This window comes from Cervus canadensis, chromosome 6 (genome assembly GCF_019320065.1).
Source record: "Cervus canadensis isolate Bull #8, Minnesota chromosome 6, ASM1932006v1, whole genome shotgun sequence".
NCBI lineage: Eukaryota > Metazoa > Chordata > Mammalia > Artiodactyla > Cervidae > Cervus > Cervus canadensis.
In genome coordinates, this window is record NC_057391.1 from 81,332,281 (window position 1) to 81,355,998 (window position 23,718).

General features: G+C 45.3%; 1 protein-coding gene across 1 annotated transcript; it reads left to right on the plus strand.

Moving 5' to 3' along the window:
* Window positions 1-507: 507 nt before the first annotated feature.
* On the plus strand, window positions 508-22,503 carry BATF (basic leucine zipper ATF-like transcription factor). Its single transcript, XM_043472592.1, has 3 exons — window positions 508-814; window positions 3,127-3,231; window positions 21,926-22,503. The coding sequence occupies exons 1-3, from the start codon at window positions 752-754 to the stop codon at window positions 22,133-22,135; spliced, it is 378 nt and encodes a 125-aa protein (XP_043328527.1). The 5' UTR covers window positions 508-751; the 3' UTR covers window positions 22,136-22,503.
* Window positions 22,504-23,718: the final 1,215 nt, after the last annotated feature.

Genomic DNA, 23,718 nt, shown 5'->3' on the forward strand with positions numbered 1-23,718 from the left:
GTCTGTCTGGAAAGGTCTGAGCCCTTGGGTCCCTTCACCCCCGGCCCACCCCAAGGCAGGACAGAGAGAGAGAGAGAGCCCCCCACCCCCACCCCCCGACGCCACAACACAGGACAGGCAGCCACTTTGGAGAAAAACCAGAAAGAAATCCCAGCCCGTTGCTTTCCTTTCGGTTAAAATTCAAGTCGGGTGACAGTGGAAACTCTTCCCTTGCTGTCCTCTCCTTTCTGCCCATGTTGACAGAAGACGGACTTGCTAATTCTGGCTGGGGTTTTTCCCTCCCTGGGCTGTTTTTCTCTTTTTATCTTCATCAATTGAAGTGAGCTGTTCTGCCTTTCAAACTGTCGGAAGGTATCTGGGGTTTTGTGTATCTTTTTTTTTTTTTTTTCTATCTTTTCTTTCTTTCACATAATTCAGTGGGTCTTTTCCCAGATATGTATTTTCTCTCAATTTAACTTCTAACTTAAGTTTCCGCCCATGTGACTTCCAGCGCGAGTTACCAGAAACCACAAGAGTGAGAGAGGGCGCGAGCCCCAAGGCAAGCGACATGTCCCTGTGGGGAGCAGAGCCTCTGCACCCCAGAGCGAGGAGGACGCCGGGGTCAGAGGCAGCGGCAAGGCGGGCAGAGGAGGGCCCTGCGGAGGGGGGTGGGCTGCTGGCCCGGGGGGAGCAGTCAGGAAGGGAGGCCGGCTGGTGACAGGAGAGCCCCGAGGCGCCTGGGGCTGCGTGGAGAGCCCGGAAGACCGCGGCCATGCCTCACAGCTCCGACAGCAGCGACTCCAGCTTCAGCCGCTCTCCACCCCCCAGCAAACAGGTAGGGTCCTGCCTTTCCCTCCTCTTCCCTCCTGATTCTCCGGGGCAGAGGGGAGAGGGCCAGGCTTCCTGGGCCTCTGCCCAGGGACGCTGAGGGGCCAGGAGATGGCTGGTGGCCGGGGCATCCTGTTAGACTCAAGGGCTGCGGGGAAGCTGTGCATCTCGGGCGGAGACCCTCATCCTTCTGCCCCTCCTGCCAGAGGATGCTCTCCGCGTCCCCTGATGGTACCCATCGCCTTCACCTCACCTGGGGTCCCATCCCAGGAAGCTTTCTAGGAAGCCGAGAGGGCAATGGGCACCAAAGAACTCTGGTCTCTCAGAAGAGAGCGTCTACCTCTCTCCAGGGCGGTAGCAGAGTGAGTGGGGAGGAGCGTTGGTGCCGGCTGAGGGCACGCACACCCGGAAAGCTAGATGGTTGCCCAGGAGACAGCCGGCAGAAGAGGCGAGGAAAGGGATGGGGTCGGGGGAGGCAAGTTAGAAGGAGGAGGACCCCAGGCCAGCTCGGAAGGATCTATCTTACCTCCCAGCACGGAACCTGTTGCTGGCACAGGATGGGGTTAGGAGAGCTGAAGGAGGAAGGAAATGAATCAGGAGATGGTTCTGGGCACTTGAAATTATTCCCTTGTAGCTCAGCTCTGGGGAAACTAGAGAGAGGAGGGTGGAGATTCTGGGTGTCTAAGATTGTGACTTCCAACTCAAAAGTTTTCAGCTTGAGGATTGCCAAAAGAAAAGAAAGAAAGGAAAAAAAAAAAACAAAACAAAACACCATGAGCATCCTGGCTGCTTCCCATCTCCCAGGGCTTTCTCCTCATCACATTCCTTGACAGCCCTCTCCACAGAAAGTCTCTCCCTGCTCATCCAGTACAACGGTGCAGGACAATGTCTTCTCCAAATCTAGGGTTTAAAAACTGCCTTCTTTCCTTGGTACGGATGTCTGAGAGGGCCTTCAAAATGCTGCAGCCCGAATAAGAGTATACAAACATATACTACAGCTTCTGTCATCAACACCTGACAGAAGAGAGGCAGGTAGGAAGGAGTCCTAGTGGAGACCTCTAGAGGACAAACAACCCAGTCCTCCGCTCGAGACCGTATCAGAGCCGTTCAGACCACCTGGAAGCCTGTGCTCTTCTTAGGAAGGAAATTACTCATGGCTTTCATGGTAACCCAGCCCCCCAACCCCCTGAGAGGAAGAGCACTTCCTTCCTATCTAACCCACTGCCCTCTGACTGCAATGGCCTGGAAGTACCAGGCCATTGGTGAGACGTATGCTTGGGCAGGCAGACTCTTGTCCTGGGAACCGTGTCCCTCTAGCCTGCAGGGATATGAGACAGGGCAGAGCTGGGGGTGCAGGAGGGTTTCGGTCAAACTTCTACACTTACCCTGTAGCGTCTGGGCAAAGCCAGAGCTAACCTCTCTGCTCAAGTGGAGCACACGCCCATCTGTGGGAGGCACTCAGATGACACCCAAGGTCCCCGGGTCCTCCTAAGGACCTGGCTCCGACCTGCCAGAGCCAGGTTACCTCCATCATTAAAACTGTTCCTGGTCTCCACTTTGAACTAGGCCTTGTGCTCAGGGCACCCTGGGGGATGTCAGGGTCACTGAGCATAAAGAAGGAAATGCAGGGGACAAAGAGGCAGATCTGGAATGGGGACCTCAGTCCGGGGCGGGGGCAACAGAAGCCCCAAGGGGTCACGCTAGGGAAGAAGTAGTTGGTAGTGGGTGAGGGAGTGGCTTGGAGAGGCATCAGACAGCACTGGAGGATGCAACTTTCCAGAGTACTGTGAGCTCCTGGGCAAGCTCTTTGAGCCTTCGTTCCCCCATGTAAGATGCAAATACTCATATCACTTCTTCAAATCGGGGGGTTCAACAAGAGCACCTCAGGGAAAAACACTTGCACAGAAGCAAGCACATAGTGAGTGCTCAACGACATTTTAGAAAAAAAAAAAAATGGCAAGAAGGTTCTAGGCCAGAAGTGGCAGGGTTAGGGTGGAACAGCCCTGAGCAAGAGAGGTGATGAAACACACTTCATCGCCTTAACCATCTTTTTCCAAATACAGCTCTCCTGAGGCCTCAAGCTCTTTTGCCCTCTTCCTGTATCTTCTGGCCAAAGCTACAGAGACACAAGCAAGTGTAACAGAGTGTGGGGAAGAGTTCCCTTTGGGGTTCAGCCTTTTGGTCACTAGGGCGTGGACGGGCAAATAACGATGAAGAAATGGAAGAGTGGACATTTCTCATGACAAACGCCATGAGAGGAGGCTTTAGCTCAGCAGAGAGGAGTAGACTCCCTTAATTCTCCTCATCTCTGCTCCCCAGGACTCATCTGATGATGTGAGAAAGGTTCAGAGAAGGGAGAAAAACCGCATCGCCGCCCAGAAGAGCCGGCAGAGGCAGACACAGAAAGCCGACACCCTCCACCTGGTGAGTGTTGAGTCCTCTCTTCATCCTCTCGGACTGTAGGCTTTGCTCCCCACCAACCTGTGGACACCCAGACAGAGTTTTGAGTCTGCCTGTGTGGAGATGTGTATGTGGGGATGTCAGTGGAGGGGTGAGGGATACAGGTGGGGTGGGTGCGTGGAGAAGATTCTGTCGCAGGAAATGGGCTAGGAGGCTGAAAGAGAAATGAGCCCCAGGATGGCATGTGCAGGAAAGCTGAGTGTGGGCAGCCCAGAGGCTGGTGGAACGCAGATCCACCTGCTAAGAGATGGGAGAACCTCAGAGAGCTCCATCCCACGTGAACCCAGAGAGCAGAAGTCACGACTGCCTTTGGGAGCAATTCAGAAGGCGTTATATGCTTTGGGGAAGCCTGTCATCTCACAGTGCTAGGAACACATATAGTCCCATCCCCTGGGAGGCCAGCAGAGTGGCCACTCTGGGCCCTGCATTTGGGACAATGAGGTCCACAGGGTGCTGCACCCCACAACTTCTTTTCTGGACATTATTAAGGTTTGATTTCAAAATTTCTATTTTGGTGATATGCCAAGAGGTCTGTGAATGATACAGTTGCAAGTGCACGTATCTGGCAGTCATCATCCTGGTTGAGCTGTCTCCAGCCTTGCACTTTCTAGGGAAGCCCTGACCCCTGGCTTGAGCAGGGGCTTTGGGTGATCAGAACTGCATTTCCTCCAGTAGCGCAAGATCCTGGTTAGTGCTTACAAATCGTGGCTGTGTGCTTCTTACAGAAAAGTCTTCTCCTCACCTCCTTCACCTTACCACCTCGCCTCTCTTCACCCTGCCCTTTAATTTGCTCCCTTTTCAATCAACTCTTATTTCACTAGCTCCTTTCTCTTCTATCCCTTCAGCCCTTCCTCTAGCAACACTGTCCTTTCTCATCCTACCCCGCCCTCCCCCTGACCCCGAACCATTCCCAGACCCCTAGCATCCCAGGAATTCACTCCAGTGATAAAAAGGGGAATTGGCACCAAAAGTGAATATGCTTATGTTTATTTGAAAGATTAGCCTGGTAACTGGCCAGTTAGAGAAAAGCTGTATTAATCCCATCAAGGAAAAGCAAGATGCAGTTTTAGGTAAAAAGATATCATTTTTAACTTTGTAAGGAAGCAGAGAGCAGGCAATGTGAAGACCTCTGACTGTTTGCTTGTGTTTTATTTGAAATGTATTCAACATGTTTTCCAATGCATACTAACGTAATTTTATACTCATGAATATCTGTTGACTCAAAAGAAAGAATGAATGAACATTAAGTCTGTTCTCTTTGGTAATTGTGATCAGTAGTCTAAATGTTAAGCTGGTGGTGGACCTGCTGCTTATATGTTCTCCGTGATTTCACCATGGCTTAGGGGCTCATGACCCTCAAATTTACTATTTTAGGCTTGAAAAGTCTATGATTGCTAACTTTGCCTCCATCAGCATCTGATTCTTATTCAATATTCTTTAGAACAAGCAAATGAACAAATAAATAAAATTAGTAAGGATAAAGTCTACTTTTTGGTATAAGTAGACAATGTTCTGAAACTGGAAATCTGCTTAGTTGCAGTTCCCTTATCAGGAAAATGGGACAATGACTACCTCATAGATAGAGTGCATATAAACAGCTCAAGCTCAGTCCTCCTAGGCATATCATACATATTCAAAAATTTTAAGTATAATAAGAGTAAAGTTATCATTATAAGAAATAAGATGATTACAACTAAGGTTTTATGCATCTGAATTTATATTTATATATAAATCACAGGATCTCAGTCAGGGCTGAAAGATTTCTTAAAGGCTGGAAAGTTCAGATACACTTTTGATGCTCAAGACTCTCTCCAACACCCTCTGGACATGGTCCCTAAAGTATGCCTGTCACTCCTAGCAATGGAGAGCCCCCTGCCTCCCAACAAGAGCAGAGGAGCCTTCCCTAACTCGAGCTGTGCCACTGTCTCCCTGGGAACTCAACCCCCTGGTCTTTCTTAAATTTGTTGGGGACATATCAGTGAGGGTGACACGCATGCTTCCTTGCTATGGCAAGATTTTCAACACTGACTCTGCTGTCTCTCTCTGCAAGAAGAGAGTTTGAGCCAGAAGATGTAGTCCATCTGATTATACTAGTCAAGACTATACTAGGATAATCTCTGGGGTTTGGGGGTCCATGGAGACCCAAGTCATGTAGTCACCACGTCCACACTCAAACCCTTGGCCTCAGTCTCTAGAATGTTCTCATCTTTGCCATACCTGGACACAGACTCCTCCCCACTCCTTTCTCTGAGCACCGTGGCACTCACCTTCACTTTTTGACCAGTGAGTAGGACTCCTCAGAGTTTATACAGTAAGTCTGAGTGTTGCAACCAATGTGACTTATATTTCTTGACTTTGGGTAGAAGCTTTTGGTAGCAACATATAAATCTGCCACCATCTCAAGCAGAGGGTTTGGCTGTGATCTGAAATTTGACAGCAACAAACAAATCTGCCACCATCAAACAGAGAGCTTGACTGTGATCTGAAATGTTCATTTCCTCTCAGACAATAATCACCCATCTTCTACATCCATTATCCTGTTAATAATGTTTGTGATTCAGGTAGAAAACCTTCTATTTACCACCAGCATTCTTAGGGTTGGGTGCTTGGTTTGCCCTTGATTCCTTTCCATGCTTGTCTCCACAAGCATTGAGGCTCTGGAACCATTCTCTGGCCCGAAGACACAGCCATAGGACTCACCTAACAAGATGTAAAAGACCAGGGTTTAGAAAGTACTGTGGTCCTAAATAAGGACTATATTTGTATTAGTATGCTAGCCTCTTATATGCTGGGATAACGATTGATTTCTTGGCTTCAACTTTGTCACTATTATTTCTCTTAAAATAGCAAAAAAATTATTCTGTTTCTCTAGTGAGAGCATGGAATACCTATTATGTAGCATTTTCAGTATCTATCCTATACCTGGTTTGCATCAACACCGTGTGTAGATTGCTTTTAAAATAGCAGAGTAGGGAAGCCGGTGCTTTCAACAAGCGGTTTAACCTCATGCCAATGTGATAACATCTCTGGCCTTGACTACCACTCACATAAACCAAATCAGGAGGGGCTCCTTTTCATAAACGTAATAGCAACACTGTCCACATGCTGTCTTTTTGTTTATTTTTGTCGCACCTCGTGGCATGAGGGATTCCAGTTCCCTGACCAAGGGTTGAACCTGTGCCCCCTGCAGTGGAAGCTCAGAGTTCTAACCCCTGGACCACCAAGGAATTCCCCCACATTCTGTTTTAATTCTCACTTGGTTGGTGTCTCACCCAGCACTCAGCATGCTGTTACTTTTCTCCCGCGGTCAAGTGTAGAGTCCGTTAGGCAGAGTGAAGGAATTGATTAAAAAGGAGAAAGTCAGATCTTGAGCCATTCATTTTCAAAAGGTATTAATCACTAATAAGTGAATCCAAGATAATCAGCTAAAAACTATTAAAAATAATAAGAACCCAGTCAGCTTTCAAAGTTAACACAAAAAGTAATAACTTTTCTTATGCAAACTAGATTAAAAAAATTTAATAGGAAGAAAGAGTCTGTTTATAATACCAAGAACAGCAAATGGAAAGAAGGAATAAATTTAACAAAAAAGTACAGGGTTTAGTTGTTTTAAGCTTCAAAATTATTCTAGGTGATTTTTAAAATTTCAAATAATTGAAAAAATTATGTCTTATGTAAAGATAGCAATTCTCCTTAAGTTAATTTAGAAATTTATCTAATTTAATGTGATCTCAATAAAATAGGATTTTCTGGGTATTGGAGGAAATTAAATTAGATATTCTAAATACCTTGTGAAAAATAACCATATGAGAATTTCTAAGAAAATTCTAAAAAAGGAGGGTAATTATAGGAAGTTAGCTTAATAAGATATTAAAGTGAGTTATAAATATAAAAATCAAAACAATGTGGAAAAGATAGAATATTGGACAGAACAGAACATAGAAGTAGACCTCCAAACAAACTCAAATTTGAGACCCAAATACAAATAGACCCAAATACAAATAGACTCAAATATAAATAGACTCAAATGTGTGTTAGTTCCTAAGACACAAGTAAAAATGCAAAATGTCTAAGATGGCATTTCAAACAAGAGAAAGATGAAGTACTCAATAAATTGTGTTGGGGAAACTGGTTAGTCATTTGAAAAAAAAAAAAGCTAGAGTCTTCACTTCTTTTACAATGCATATAGATGAAATACGGAAAAAATTAAAGAAATTTGAAAAATTAGCATTAAAAATATTTATCTTGGAATGAAGTCTTCCAGATAAAATGAAAAACCCTGAAGCCATGAGGGAAAGATTGATACACATTTATCAATAAAAAGTGTATTTTATACATAAGTGAAAATGTCTATACAGTTCAAAGAACCTAATAAGTAAAATCAAAAGCAAGTGAAGACTGGGAAAAATACCTGCAACGCATATGACCAAAAAAGGGCATATTTGCTTAATATATGAGAGCCCTTATGAATAAGAAAATGATCTACAAACAAAAGAAAAAATGAGTGATAATAAGAATAGGCAATTTATAGAAAGAGAAAAATAAATGGCAAATCAATACAGAAAAGCTGCTAGACCTCAGTTAGGAAAATGACAGTTAAAGCAACAGTTACATTCTCTGCCAGACTGACAAAGACAGAAAATGTTGCTAAAAGACCATGTTGCCAAGATGATGGTCAAGCAGGTACCACCACGTACTGCTACTGGAAGTGTAAGTCGGTGCAACTCCATTAGGGAGAAATTTGACCATGTCCAAAGTTACTAGTGTGCATACACGGTAACTTGGCGATTTTACACCTAGGAATCTGTTTACAAACGTATTCACAGATTACACAATTATGTACATGTAGATATAATCCTTGCTGCATTGCTTGTCATAGCAAAGACTGGAAACAAGCTAAATTGTCATCAGTAAGAGAATCATTCAATAAACTAGAGTTGGTTTATTCAGTGGAATACCACAAATGTATTAAAATAACAAGTTAAATCTGAATGTGCTACTCTGAAAAGATTATCAAGCTTCTATACTCTTAAGTGAATAAGTATGAGTCTGGAGTATAGTTTTCTTCCATGCATATTTTTAACAAAAATAAAAACATATATGTGCATATGCATATAAGCTTAAAAATTTTCAAGTAGGTTTTCCCCCAAAATTGCTAACGATATATATTTCTGAAAGTAGGACAAAAGGTCTAAGCAGAAGAGAGATACTTTTTGTACCTTTTGATATAGTTTGGATGTTTTTATTATGTGCTTTTATTTATATAATATAGATATTAAATTCCAAACATAGATCATTATTACATGTGCATTAGAATGATTTCTTTTCTAATTTGATCTCAAACATTGAATAGTCTTCCACTGTGATGTTTTATCCCTTGAACATCGTGCATAAATATCTCAGTCCTTTGGGACAACAGTCAATTGGGATTTCTAATGAGTAATCTTATGGTCTCTAGCACTAAACAAGCCACTGTAAGGGACAGAGAATCAGTTTCATTTGTGTGATTATCTTGGTAATTGTAGGATACTCTGGTGCCCTGTAGCAGGAAGGATTTTGAGTCTGTGTCCCAGGTCAGTGGGAAAGAGAATTGAGATCAATTGAGAAGCTGTGTTCACGAAAAAGCTAAAAGTAGAGGAGGTGATGGAGAGGCAGTAATAGTAGCCCAGAGCTATGATGTTGACAAGTCAGATCTGGCCTTGAGGATGGAACTGGAAGCAAAGCAGAGTTACAGGGTCAGATCTGGAAGCTGGAACTTCAGATACTTAGACTGGAGGAGGGATGTGTGTTTCCCTGGGACTGCCTCTAGTGTGAAAGATCTCATACTAGTTTAAAAAAAAGAGAGAAAGATTTACAGGTTCAGGGTAGATCTTTAATGTCGTATATAGCAAATATCAGGAGGGTAAATTATGTCTGAAATTAAGCTGATGCTGTGAGAAATAGTTTTTATAACTGGAGGAAAATTGAGTAATGGAAGAATCAGAGCTCAGCAAAGGTGCTCGCTTCCCAGGCCTCCTTAGGAGAGTGTTCTTGGTCTTCTGGTAAGGCCTGGGCAAGAAGGCTGTATATGGTTCTTTTTCATTCTATAATTTTTTTTCTCCCTCTAGGAGATTATACCATAAGTTTTATTGGTATGGAGAAGTCATAGGTAAAAAAAAATAAAGTAAAATGAAAACCACAGAAAGAATGTTCTTGCTAGTTCCAGCCTAAAGAAGTTCAGTGTAAAATCAGTGAACTGCCCATGGAATAGATATTTCTCTTGTGCCTCTACTGCTCTGAACTTCTTTTTATTGAAAACATATTAATTGAACACACAATTATATACCAGGCACTGTGCATTATGTTCTCTACCTGCAGTTATCTCATTTAATCTGCACAAAAACCTTATTTTGTCATTGCTGTATTAGGTTAAGTAAGTTGTCCAAGGTCACACATTTTGTAACTAGGTCTGTCTGACTTCAGAACCCATCTTTTTAACCACTAGGCAACACAGCCTCTTCCTTTGGACTCTTGTGAAAACTGATCCTCTTTGAACCCCTTCCTGAATTTTTTCCTTTTGTTCTTTAAGCAGCATCCTCCAAAGTTGACACTTTTCCTCCTCCACCATTAGGCTTAGCTGAGAAAGTAAGCATTAGATCAAAGCCATTGAAACCATTTTTAAAGAAAGCTGAGTAGCAATAAATATTAACATCCTGCTCTTTGGTGGAGCAATTCCACCTACAGGAGTTTGAAGAAACAATGATGCACAAAGATGACCAATTTGTCATTATTTGTGAATAGTATACACTTTATCAATACTCTAAAATTGGACATATGCCCAGCTATGGGGATAAGTATATTATGACACATTCATACACTAGAATTCTATGCTAGCACTAAAAATGACTAAGTGGATCCGTATTTATCAACACAGAAAGATGTTAATGACATGGCATTGAGTGACAAAGAAAGTGACAAAGAATATGCAGAGTATAATCCTCTTGATGTAAAATTTGTGGTTTGGGGGCATGTTTGCATGCATAAAGAGGTGTCTGGAAGAATAGTCTTCAAAATGCTAACCGTGGCTACTTCTATGTGGTTGAGATTTGAATAAGTCACCTTACTCCGAGTACTTTTCTGTAATTCTTTTTTATTATAATAAACATGTACCATTTTAAAAATCAGAATAAAAATTTGACAATTCTCATTTGGAAAGGAAAAATACACCGAGGAATTCACCACCCCTAACTGCTTGTCTTACTAATGAGGGGTCAGTGTGGTTTATGGTCAGCAGGCGTATTCAGCACTGTAAGGAATTTCTGTCTGAATGTGATTACTTGTCGAGGCCAGAAATTGGCGGCACCTACTCAGCTGAAGTCTTCATGAAGCTGTTTTCAGCGGCTACCAGCCTACTTTCTCTTGGAAAGGATGAGGGAGTCTCACCAAACCCCAAGCTGCTCTGGGGTTTTCTCAGTTTCCTCTGTAGGACTTGGTCAGGCCCCCCGAGTCCTAGGGAGATTCCATAGATTGGTTCCACAGGACCAAGTCCCCTCCAGACTGCGGAGCACCTGTAGGGGACCCTGCCATGGGTCCATACGGGAGTTTGCAGAGGGAATAACCATAACTGGTCATGCCCCCTTCTTGATGGAATCGCAGAATTAAGAAGAAACTCAGAGATGCTCCAGGCCACCCTGCTGTATGTATTACTGGTGAGGACACTGCTGTCTTCCTCCAGGACACCCAAGAAACGAAACCTCTTGCCTTCCCACCACTTGCTTTTGTTTCTGTGCCATTTTGCTGAGCAGGACTTTGCCCTGCAGATGGTGTTGCCCTCACACGCCCTTTGCAAAGGGTGAGTTAAGAAGTAGGCCATTAACCAGGACATGTGAACCGTCCAGACACTGTTCAGAAACAGAGCCCAAGCATATAGTAAGAGACCAGAAAGGCAGAGAGTCCCAGGTTGAAAGGGGCTAAATTTAGAAGTTCCTTTATTTTATTTATCTATTTGGCTGTGCTAGGTCTTAGGGATCTAGTTCCCAGACCAGGGAATGGACCCGGGTCTCCTGCATTGGGAGCTCAGAGTCTTAGCCACTCGACCACAAGGGAAGTCAAAGTTCCTTTATTTTAAAAAAGATCTTAAAGGTGTAATCCGAAATCAAAAGGACAATGACATATTAGGGGAAATATTTCTGTCAAATTAAATAAATTCATGTTTAATACTTATAGTAAGAACAGCCTTTTTAAGAAAAACCTCAAGATGCCAATAGGTAAGTGGGCAAAGGCTATGAACAAAAAGCTTACGTAACATTTTTTCCTACTGAAATGAACATAACCCAATTTTCTATTCTGATTGTGAAAACAATACACACCATGGGTTTCCCAGCCTCGGCAATATTGACATTTTGAGTTGGACAATTCTTTGTTGTGTGTGTGGGAGGGGGTTGGTCTCCAGCATTGTAAAATCTAAAATCTACCCACTTAGATGCCAGTAGCACCACCTCATCCCTCTGGTTATGAAAATCAGAAATATTTCTGAATCTTCCCAAATGTTCCCTGGGAGGTCAAAATTGTCCCTGGTTGAGAATGCTGTACTAGGAAATACATATATAGAAATGTATTTCTTCTTAGTAATCAATAACTTGTAACATTAAAATGAAATGAAGAAACATCCCAAACGTTTGTTAGCAAAATAAATTATTTAAAATGACAACACCTGGGACTTTCTTGGTAGTCCAGTGGTTAAGAGTCTGAGCTTTCACTGCAGGGGGCATGGGTTTGATCGCTGATTGGGGAACTAAGATCCCCAGTGCCACGCAGCAAGGCCAAAAAAAAAGAAAAATCACCTAAAATTACAACACCTAAATCCCAACAAGGTTGTTGTGATAATTAATGTATACATTCATGGCTGATGACTCTGTATATCTTACACAACCTTTTATAAAAATACTAACCAAGGACTGGAAGATGTTCACTACACCGTTGCTTATAACAGCAACCAAAATGTCTAGCATTAGAAAGCCACATAAGGTAAACTGTGGATCATCTGTTTGTTGATGTAGCCGTTAAAATAATAATTATGGTGATTTTGTAGGTGTACTCTAAGTATATATACAAATTTGTGTTTTCTTTTCTGTCATAATTTTGTCACACTTACAAAAATCACCATAATTATTATTTTAATGGTTGTAACAACAAACAGATGATCAACTGTTTGCCTTACATGGCTTTCTAATGCTGGACATTTTGGCTGCTATTATTTGTTAAAAAGGACAAGATGGCAACACGTATAAATGAAAAGGGTTGTGTTTAGAGGACTAGAATCATGGGTGGGTATACTTTTTAAAAAATATCTTTAATGTATTTATATTGTATGTTTTTTATTAAAAAACATAAGAAAATGATCAAATTGACCCTGAGTGAATTCTGGTAGAAACTGAGGATGAGAACAGTTGAGGGCATCCCTGAGTTAGAATTTAGGAGAAAGGCTTTGGTAGAAGATCTTATCATTTATCCTCCAAACAGGGACATTTTTGAGAGTGAAAAGAGGCAATGGTAAAAAATTACACGAGGACAATACTATGAACTGGGAGTGTCCCAGTAAACATCTGGTCACACTAGATTGAGGGGAACCAAGGAGGATGACATAAGGCTCTTAGGAAATTCACGAGTAAATATTAAGTTCAGAGCCAACTAGAGGGGGCTAGATTCCTGGTGCTAGAAGGCAATTTCCTGCACGAGATGACCCTGTTACTAAAATATTTTCCAGTTACTCAGCTGGCGCAAAAGTATGCCTTTTGCTAAGAGGGTGTGGTAGTCCAGAAAATGACAAAAGCAAAGGCCATATTCCTAGTACTAGAGCTCATGTCAACAGAAATGATTCTTTCTGCCGTACAAGTATATATGAAATGCCTCCTATGGGCTTTTTTTTTTCTTTTTTTAGGTGCTGAGAGTTCAGCAGGGACAAGACAGGCTAAGTCTCTGATTTCAGGGACCTTACATTCAATCAGAAGTCACACTGGAAAATCAACTGACCAATTGTTATTTACTATTTCACTAATTACACAAAGTGAGGAGGGCTTCAAAGGAAACCAAATGGTGCAATGTTAACAGTGACTTGAGGACAGGGCTGGGAATGGTGATCAAGGAAGGCCCTTCTGAGGCCCTGACATCTGAAATCAAAATGAGTCATGGGAAGGAGCCTGGGAAGATCCCAGGAGAGGGTGCTGTCTGCAGAGCCTTCAGGCCAAACTCTGTCAAGGGTCAGAAAGATGCCTTGTGGGGCCCAGGACTGTGAGCTCAAGAAGAGGAACTCAGGAAAAAAGGCCATTGTGCCCCAGGGAGCAGGAACCAGATGGGGTGGGGGTGGCGGCCTCAGTAAAATGAATTCAAATCCAGTGGGGACAGGGAGAGGGCAGATATATCTGAACCTAAATTCTGATCTACAAAATGTAAAGCAATTACACCTCACTGGGCTCTTTGTGAAGTAATGCGAGAGCAAATGTCAAAAGAAACAATAGGGCATTTGTCAGTTTTGCATTGGAGAGATTTTATTTGTTTAATGCAGAGAGGCCAGCATTTTCCTATAAGTCAATCACATGACGATATCAGAAGTATTATCATATATGAAAATGTATGCCCTTCTTTCCAGTTGTTCATACAAACTTTAAGAACACTGTTTCCCTGGCTGGGTTTTTCACTACAGCTGGTCAGGTCTCCTTTGCTTTGTTTGGTTGGGACAGGTCAAGTTGAGGCCAGGGAAATTGCATGCAGGGTTCTGACAGTGCTGTAATTCAGCTCTTCCACTCCACAGCTTCAGTCTGGGAAACAAAAGTGTTGCTAAGCAGGTCTTTAAAAAAAAAAAAAAGAATCTCTTATACTCATTTGTGGGCTTCCCTGATGGCTCAGTTGGTAAAGAATCTGCTTGTAATGCAGGATACCCAAGTTCGATCCCTGGGTCGGAAAGATTCCCTGGGGAAGGAAATGGCAACCCACTCCAGCATTCTTGCCTGGGAAATCCAATGGACAGAGGAGTCAGGTGGGCTACAGTCCATGGGGTCACAAGAGTCAGAAGTAACTTAGCGACTAAACCACCACCAAACACTCATTTGTAACTCTTCTAGAGTTAAAAGTAGAAGCAATAAAAGTACTTAAATGCTTGGTTAAACACTCCCTGGGAAATTTCATGGATATCACAAATTTAGCAGACTCTTCAAATGCAGGTCTCAGATTTTGGTAAATTATTACAGACTCCAAGTTGGCAGTCAAGAAACATGATTTTACTGGTCACTTCACTGTGTGCCAGGCACAGTCCCAGGACAAAACTCTGTCTTTCACTCCAGACAGTGTTTTGTCCTTCACTGAGGACGAAAACAGTGAAGACAAGGATAGCTCCTGTCCTCATAGAGCTTAACAATCCATAGGACAAATAATTTGATGAAGTTATCATTAATGAGATTCTGATAAGTCCTCTACCTCTTGCCTTTCTATGAGAGTGAACTATTCTGGGCCACTTGAAATTTTCACCAATTGTAAGACTCTTTGCCTTAAATAGCCATTTGCTTTCAGAAAAAAGTTTTGATTTAGAAATGTCCTCTTCCTTCTTTAAAGTTCTTTATATTTATATTATTTATGCTATGTTACACAATAAATACATTTAATAAAGCAAAATATAAATAAATATATAAATATGATACCATAAATTTAACAAAATCAAACTGTATATATTTATATTGTTTTATTATTTTCAAGAGGAATCTACTATGAACATACTTCTCAAGCTCATTGTTCATTAAGCTCACCTAGGAAGTACTTTTTTAATCTTCATGTCTGAACCCAGTCTGGAACAATTAAATTGGAACCTCTCAGTGGTAAAATCCAGGAATCAAAATTAAAAAAAAAAACAAAAAAACTCTCCAGGAAACTGCAGTGTGTAGCTAGGACTGAGAAGCGGGGAGTGATGACATTTAGAAGCCTGTCCGATGCATGTGGTAGAATGTGTGGAGTGAATCTGGGGCAATTTTGCGGGTATATACCAAGACACTCTGTCCCAAAGACCTGCAGCTTAAAACAAAACCAAAGAAAACAGTTCAGACCTTGATGTTGATGGAAATTATTAGTTTGTTTTTCAAAACTGGGTGATATCCTTTATAACTTGAGGTATCAGTCAGGAGTTATAGAAAAACTATCCAACAGAGGCATCAACAAGTCACCATTTGTATTTTAGATTTTTCTCAAATAAGAAGTTCAGAAGTAGACAGACCAGAGATAGTACAAGAATGTCAACAAAGAACCAAGCTCCTTCTCTCTCTTGGGCAGCCATTCTCAGGATGGGGTTTTAATCCTCAAGGCTGCAAGATGGCTGCTGAATCTCCAGGCATCAATCTGTGTCCAGAGAGGGTAGCCTTTGTCTGGTGAGGCTTTCCCTTTTTCCCCCAGAGAAGCTAAGCTTCATTCTCTCCCTCCGTGTATTTCTGCTTATGTCTCATTGGTCAGAATCTGTTACATGGTCCTTATCTAGCTGCAGGGGAAGCTGGGTAATTGAGGAATTCTTTTCGTAGCTTCTCTAGAGGAAAGCAGGCGTAAGGAGTTTGGGATAGACGTTGAGTGAGCCATCTTATAGTGTTTCTCATATATGAGGCCAATGAAGTCATGGTCCTGAAAGCCAAGGAACAGAAGAAAGGGCCCCAGGTAGGGCCCTGAGGGGCCTGGCTGATGTGGTTAAATATCAGTGGATGACCAGCTGCTGATAGTCCTGGACCTTCAGCTTTAAGGCTCAAAAGTGTAGATTTCTCCAGAATTCAGTGCAAAGACCTGTGGTTTGGTGGTTCTTCTCTCCTCCTCAGGTGAGGAACAGGAGTGGGGGCGATTTTCCCAGGATTGGTGGGAGACATAGCACAGATCCCACGATGGCTTGGGACGTGCCCTACTCTCGGTTCACAGACTTCTCGGGGAATGGTGGGCTCCACCCTAGTCCTGCCTGGGGAGGGCCGGGGAGGGAGTGGGTTGCAGACTGCTGGGGATTGAACCAAGAGCTGGGTGTGAGCTTCACACAGTACTCTCGTATTGAAGTGTGGGTGGGAGCTGAAAGGTCACCCTACCAATAACTGCAGGTTCTGTTGAGGAGAAAAACACAGGGACTATTTTCACCCTTCTGGAAAGTGTGATTAGAAAACTCAAGGAGAAGGTCAAGGCACTAAACTAGAACTGGCAGGAAGATGCTCCAAGCCCTACTCAGAAGGCCTGGAGAGTCCCTGCTAGAGCCTTGGGTTAGAGTTTGTCCTCAGCCTTGGTCCCAACTGGCTTCCCTGTGGGGAAGGGACCTGCCTGGGGATTCCCCATCATTCAAGCGCTCTACAGTGACCCCCTGCTTGGCCCCTCCACTAGGGAATTTCCCAGAATGTTCCCACACCCCCGAGAAGCCTCCTCCTTAGCCACCCCCAAGCTGCTTGTGGTTCATGGTAAGGCTGGCATCAAGTAACCTCACAGGTAAGGGTGAATTGTGAACATTAGCATCTCAATTTGCATGAGGCGGGAAGAGAGGGAAGATGAAATAGGAAAGTCAGCCAGGTTGAGACCTCACAGGAGATAATTACCAGATATTATAAGATTTAAACAGACTTCAAAGGCAAGAAAGGATGGTGGGCACGGGCTCTGAAGGCAGACAGTCTCAGTTCAAGGACTGGTGCTACAACTGACAAGCTATGTGACCTTGAGCAAGTTACTTAACTTCTCTCTACCTTAGATTTTCCTCTTCCGTACAAGGTGGCTAGTAATATTATCTACCACATAGGGTTGTTGCAAAGATTAAATGTAATGGTAATTGCAATGTACTTGACACATTGTATCGCCCAAGAAATGTTAGTCATTATTAATTCAAATGAGATTACTCTTTTAAATTTTTGGTTTCTACTATCTATCTCATATACATTGAGTCTACATACCTCTGCTTCCAACACACAACTACCCTTTCCAAACAGTTAGAGGTTCTAGTTGGCTAATACACACGGGTAGTCAATTTAAAATCGAAAATATTTGAGAGTTAGAGAGGGCTTGGACTTCTAATCCTGTGGTTTTCAACATTCACTGCACATTAGACTCCCCCTGGGGAGCCCTTAACAACTCAATGCCCAGGTGCACCCCAGCCTGATTAAATCAGAATCAGGCATCAGTAAAACTTTCCAGGGATCCCACTGATCCTAGTGTGTGATCAAGGTTGAGAATCACTGTGTTGGCCCAGTCTTCCTGGTTTAAAGTGAGGCAACGGCGGCTCAGAGAGGAAAAGGATGTCACCGAGGGTCACCCAGCCAGAGCCAGGACCAAGACCCCTGTCCACTGTTACCTGAGGGAGCCCCCCCATCCCCCACCCCTGGTGCCATGGATTCCAGACCATGCTGTGGTCTGGGGATGGTCTGGCCCCAAGTCAGCCCTCTCACAGAGTAGCTGCACATTAGACTCCCTCCCAACTCAGGGCAGGAGGTGATGATTAGCTCTGTGTTTGGAAGAGTGTGACCGACTCAGGGTTCTTGTATTGTCTTGAAGGATCACCAAACCAAGACCCAGTTTTCTCTTAGAAGGCTAGTGATCTTAGTGACTCCAGAGACCCTGAGTCGTCAAGTCTCTCAAGAGAAGCAGTGGGTGGGCTAAAAGGAGCTCAGGACTGAAGATGGAGAAGCCGAGAGCTCAGCCCTGCTCTGTATCTAACTGGTTCTGGGGCTTTGGATCAGTCACCCACTCCGAATTTCTGGGCCCCTGAGAAAATGTGTCTTTTTATTTTTTTTCACTTTTTATTTTGCACTGGATTAGAGCTGATAAATATTGTCTAGTTGATAGCTTCAGGTGGACAGCAGAGGGACTCAGACATAGGTATACATGGATCCATTCTCCCCCAGACTCTCCTCCCATCCAGACTGCCTCATCACACTGAGAGTTCCTTGTGCTATATGGTAGGGCCTTGTTGGTTATCCATTTTAAATACAGCAGTGTGTACATGTTGATGATATGAATGAACTTATTTACAAAACAGAAACAGATTCACAGAGAACGAATTTATGAATGTGGAGGGGTCGGGGATGGGGTGGGGGAAGGGATAGTTAGAAAATAAGTGTCTCTAGGTGAGTCTATAGCCCTTTGTTTCAGCAGCTGCTGCCGCCAGTCTGTAATCCTTTAGGGATGGGAGTGAGGGGTTTGCACAATAGGTTTGTCCCAGGGTCTCAGTTGGCCTCATCTGTAAAATGGAGACAATGATAAGGGCTGGCCTTACATAGCCACCTCAGAGGGTTATTGCAAGGAGCTTGAAGGATCTAAAGGAATTCCAAAAAGTAAAAAGCAGGTTACATGGAAGCCCAAGGGCAGGCTACCCCACCCCGACCTTAAGAGAAGGCACACACGTTAGAAGCCAAAATTTACTTTCTAAATGTTACTTTCCCTTTCCCCTCCTGAGTTCTCAGTTTCCAGGCCCTATTGGGAATTCAGGGGGAAGTTAGGGGGGCTGTGATCATGGTACCTCTGGGTAGAGAGCTGCTCCCAGGTGGCCCTAAGCCAGGTGTCCCTGTGTGAACCCTTTGCAGGGCATGCCGGACCCCAGGGAGGGTCAGAATGGACCTGGGCTGGGCAGGGGCAGGTGGGGATGACAGCCCTAGATCGGCTGCTTCCTTCTGCGAGGGAAGTCAGGCTCTTCCTCTGCAAAACGTCTGGCTGGCTGCAGGGCCCCTGGGCTGGCGGTGCTGGTTTCTCTGGGGCCCTGGCAGGAAGCAGTCTTGCTTCCCAAGGTAAAGACAAGTTTCTTGTCGCAGCTGGTTGTTTTCTAGTTAGAGGCCATGGTGGTTTTGAACGCTGTCCTAGAGCTCTGGGATCTCCCAGCGGGCAGGCAGAGGGAGAGGACAAAGCCGGAGCTCAGCAGGGCTGGCTTAGGGAGGAAGAGCCCGCTGTCACTTCCCGAAAGCCGGCCGGTCTCCGGGCGGAGAGAAGGTCAGAGCGGTTGGTCCCTGCGGCCCGCCTACCCCGCCCCTCCCTTCTGCCTCGGGGTTTGCCCAGGCTCTTCGGAGCACAGAACTTACAGTAAATGTTGTCACCAGTGGAAACTCTCAGAGGGGGCGAGGAAAAGGGCTAGAGGAAGGGGCCAGGACTCCCGGCCCCCAGTTCCCGTCTTGCCAACACCCCCCAGTCTCATGTGTTGCTTTATCTTACCTTTTGGTAAAGAGAGGGGATGCCCTCTCTCTGGGATGTGCCCGGAAACAACCGAATGGTGAGATGAATGAGCTGGTCACACCTTGCAGAAGCAGCAGCCAGTGCCGCTGTCTCTACCATCGTGGCTCTTGGTATCCCAACTCCCCACCCTGTTTTAGAGATAGGGTTTTCCTTTGTATCGACCTGGACATATTTTCTAGCCCCCGGCCACACACAGGAAATGCCGGGCTGAGGTTGAGCACGCGAGCGTCTGTCCTGTACAAACCGACGGAAGCTGCCTTGATGGATAAGGCCACGTTCTCCTTACCACTTCAAAAGAACTCCCATTTGCAGGGGTTAGGGCAGTCGGCAGTGTAACTAACTCTCTCATTAACCTGAAGCTGGTTTTCTAAAGCAAATTTTAAATGTCAAGTTATCACACATCTGCTCACTGCCTACTGTAATTCTGAGTCAACTTCTGATCCATCAGTCGATGTCATCAGGTGGCCAATCAACAAGCACTTGAGTTCATACACCATGCCAGGAACTTAAGTGCTTGTATAGTTAGAACACATTTATTATCACATTTAACATTACTAGCTATTGTTTTCAAACTTGTCTGGTGATTAGAATAATCTGGGGCACTTGTTAAAAATTCAGATTCCCAGAATTCAAATCCCAAATCCCAAACTCACTGAGTTCAAACCTCTAGATTTCAGGAAGTGCCTGGAACTATGTTTTTACCAGGCCCTCAGATTAGTTCTAATGTCACGGCAAGCTTGGAAAACACTAACCTAAGCGAAACAGAACAGGAAAAATAAGACCTGGAGTCCAAATATTAGGTCACTTTTTGAACAGAAATGTAATTTATTTGCATCTCCAGTGCCATTTTTCCTTCCTCTGTGGGTACCAATGATTAGCAAAGATGATCTATCTGAGTCAAGGAATGTGAACATTAAAATCACATTGTAAATGCATTTCCCTTGGTTTTCTGAAGGTGGGATTGTTTTCCAGTATATGCTAGCTGAAAGTGAAGTCAATCAGTCGTGTCCAACTCTTTGCGCCCCCATGGACTGTAGCCTACTAGGCTCCTCCATCCATGGGATTCTCCAGGCAAGAATACTGGTGTGGATTGCCATTTCCTTCTCCAGGGGATCTTCCCGACCCAGGGATCGAACCCGGGTCTCCCACATTGGAGGCAGACGCTTTAACCTCTGAGCCACCTGGGGAGCCAAATGCTAATTACCAGGGTGTAATTGTTGATTAATAATGATGTGATTGGTAATCATCCCTCTTTACCCTGAGTCTTTCTTTCTTTTTAAAATTTCTTTGTCTGCACTGAGTCTTTATTTCAGCACATGTGGTCTTCTCTCTAGTTGCAGTGCACAGGCTTCTCTGGTTGTGGCATGCAGACTTAGGGATTCTGCAGCATCTTAGTTTTCCAACCAGGGATTGAATTTACATCCCCTGTATTGGAAGGCGGATTCTTAACCACTGGACCACCAGGGATGTCCTGAGTTTTTCTGATTAGCATGTATCTGATGGTTCCCTGAAGCAAGGGGTAAAGGTGTTTCTGAAAGAAAGCACAGGTGCTGGGCCACACCCAGAGTTCTACAGGACAAGCTGCTGGGAGACAGCATTCTGCTGGAATTTGACCATTTATCATTTAGAAGACCCTAAACGTTCTAGAATTTGGGTGAAGTAGACAGTTAACCAAGGACTCCATTCATAAGACTAAATGCAAATGCTGGGAACGTTAGGCGAACACACCAGTGTAACAGAGCAGAAAAGAGTGAAATTAGTATAAGTCAGTCTCACAAACTCTTTTCTATTTTTCCGGCTCTAGCTGGTCATGCACTGGCCTGGACATGCACTTGCCACTCTCAACTCTCATATACACTTATGGAGACCTATGCATGTACCTGCATGCAAAAGAGCACACTCATGCAGTTCACACATGCCTTCACACACACGCATATCTGTTAGTTGGGACCGGATGCAACTGCCATTTTTCTAGGTCAAGATAAATATCAGCAATTTCATATGGTTTGATCTAAGAAGCTATGCATATACATGTACAAATATACATTTGTTTATGCAGATGCACGGGCTCCCCTGGTGGCCCAAATGGTAAAGAATCTGCCTGCAACGCGGGAGACCTGGGTTCGATGCCTGGGTTGGGAAGATCCCCTGGAGCAGGGCATGGTAACCCACTCCAGTATTCTCACCTGGAGAATCTCCATGGACAGAGGAGCTTGGCGGGCTGCAGTCCAAGGGTCGCCAAGAGTCGGGCGCGACTGAGCACAGCACACAGCACCGCACCCATCCACACACATGACACGTACAAATACACACGCACGCGTGCACACACTCGAATGTGCAGAAAAAGTCACCGATGCCCTGCCTGGCCATGCTAGTCGGAAACTAATGCGGAACTCCCACTGCCTCCTCCACGCCCCCCAGTCTTCCCCTGCGCCCTGAGAGTAACCTGAATGTCCATCCTTTCCGCTCACAGGAGAGTGAAGACTTGGAGAAGCAGAACGCGGCTCTGCGGAAGGAGATCAAGCAACTCACAGAAGAGATGAAGTACTTCACGTCGGTGCTGAGCAGCCACGAGCCCCTGTGCTCCGTGCTGGTGCCCAGCACCCCCTCGCCCCCCGAGGTGGTGTACAGCCCCCACCCCTTCCACCAGCCTCACGTCAGCTCCCCGCGCTTCCAGCCCTGAGCTCGCCCGAAGGAGGGCGAACAGAGAATAGAGCCTCGATCTCCAGCTGCTCCCGGGGCCTCGGGAGGGGCGCACAGACTGTAACCAGGTAGCCCTCCTCCCTCAGCGCCCTCTCTCCACCCAGAAAGCCGGAGGCTGAGGCCGGACCCCAGGATCGAGAACCCGGGGACGGGAACTCGAGGCAGCTGGAAGTGTGCGGCCACCCGCAGCGTGGCCGCCCGCCGCCAGGGGCTGGGTGGCCTGGACCTTCAACTGGGTGGGATACCCGACCCAGAGCTAGGTTAAGCATGACGCCCAAGTCCGGTGACTCAGAGGGAGGAGGGTAAGGCAGGGCTATTTTTCTAAATAAATGTCTTGAGAGAAACCAATCTGGCAAGGGCTTGAAACCTAAAGTTTTGTGGGGTTGGGGTCATTTTTTTGGTCCTTGGGCTTAGGAGCCCTTAAAGGTCTGGAGACTCTGCTCATAGGGCTGTTTCCGACCGCTTCTTCATCTACTTGGGAAGCTGGGTTTTCTCAAAGTATCTTCAATTTTCCCTCTAGGCATCTCCATCGTTTCCCTCCCCAAATCACCTTGCTGTGACCTCCCACTTTCCATGCCTCATTGCATGATGCTTTCTAGGTTGTCAGCTCTAGACGGTTCTAGGGTCATTTTCTGCATGAGAGAAGGATTGGTGCCAGATGCGGTGGAGTGGGGTGGTCATTCAGGCTGGGACTCACCTCTCACAGGACTGCGCTGACTCAGCCCCATCCAGATGGCCAGCCCTGGGGGCTGCTGCATGCCTGGCCCCACGCCAGGAGCACTAGTAACTCAAGGAGCCCCTCACGTGAAGGCAAGCCTTTCCTCTCTGGGGGGGGGCAACCTGTGGTTCAGAGACACAGGCACTAGTATCCTGCTGAGGACTCCGCCTCCCCTGGGAAGCTGGGATAAAGCACACACAGCTTTGTCATCTCCGCAAGGCTCCACAGTCCGAGGGCTGCGGTGGCTCAGATCAGTTCAGTCGCTCAGTCGTGTCCAACTGTTTGCGGCCCCATGGACTGCAGCACGCCAGGCTTCCCTGTCCATCACCAACTCCCGGAGCTCGCTCAAACTCATGTCCATTGAGTCGGTGATGCCATCCAACCATCTCATCCTCTGTCATCCCCTTCTCCTCCTGCCTTCAATCTTTCCCAGCATCAGGGTCTTTTCTAATGAGTTGGTTCTTTGCATCAGGTGGCCAAACTATTAGCTTCAGCATCAGTCCTGTTATGTGGCTCAGATAACATAGGATTAGCTTCAGGGCTTCCAACCCACAAGTCTGGGCAGAGCTGAAACCAGCATGCTCTGGTTTCCCTGCTCGTATGTCCACCTGCTCCTCAGAAATCCCCATGCCAAGCGCCCCTCTGGCCTTACCCACACCACTGCTCAAGAGCCACGGCAGGGCCTGTCCCCTTGTCTCCACAGACACACACATGGGCCCTGATGAGCCAGCTGGGGCCTAAAGTGCCAGGGACTGGCGTGGAAGGTGTCAGATGCAGCCCCTTGGCAGCCTCTGAAGCTCACCCTGGGGTCCTTCAGAGCCATTACCTGTGGCCCCCCTGCTGGT

Excerpts from the sequence above, each read along its gene's own strand:
- BATF (XM_043472592.1), top strand. The coding sequence starts at position 752 with ATGCCTCACAGCTCCGACAGCAGCGACTCCAGCTTCAGCCGCTCTCCA. Across the intron at positions 815-3,126 it reads CTCCACCCCCCAGCAAACAG|GACTCATCTGATGATGTGAG; the intron begins GTAGGGTCCTGC and ends TCTGCTCCCCAG. Across the intron at positions 3,232-21,925 it reads AAGCCGACACCCTCCACCTG|GAGAGTGAAGACTTGGAGAA; the intron begins GTGAGTGTTGAG and ends TTCCGCTCACAG.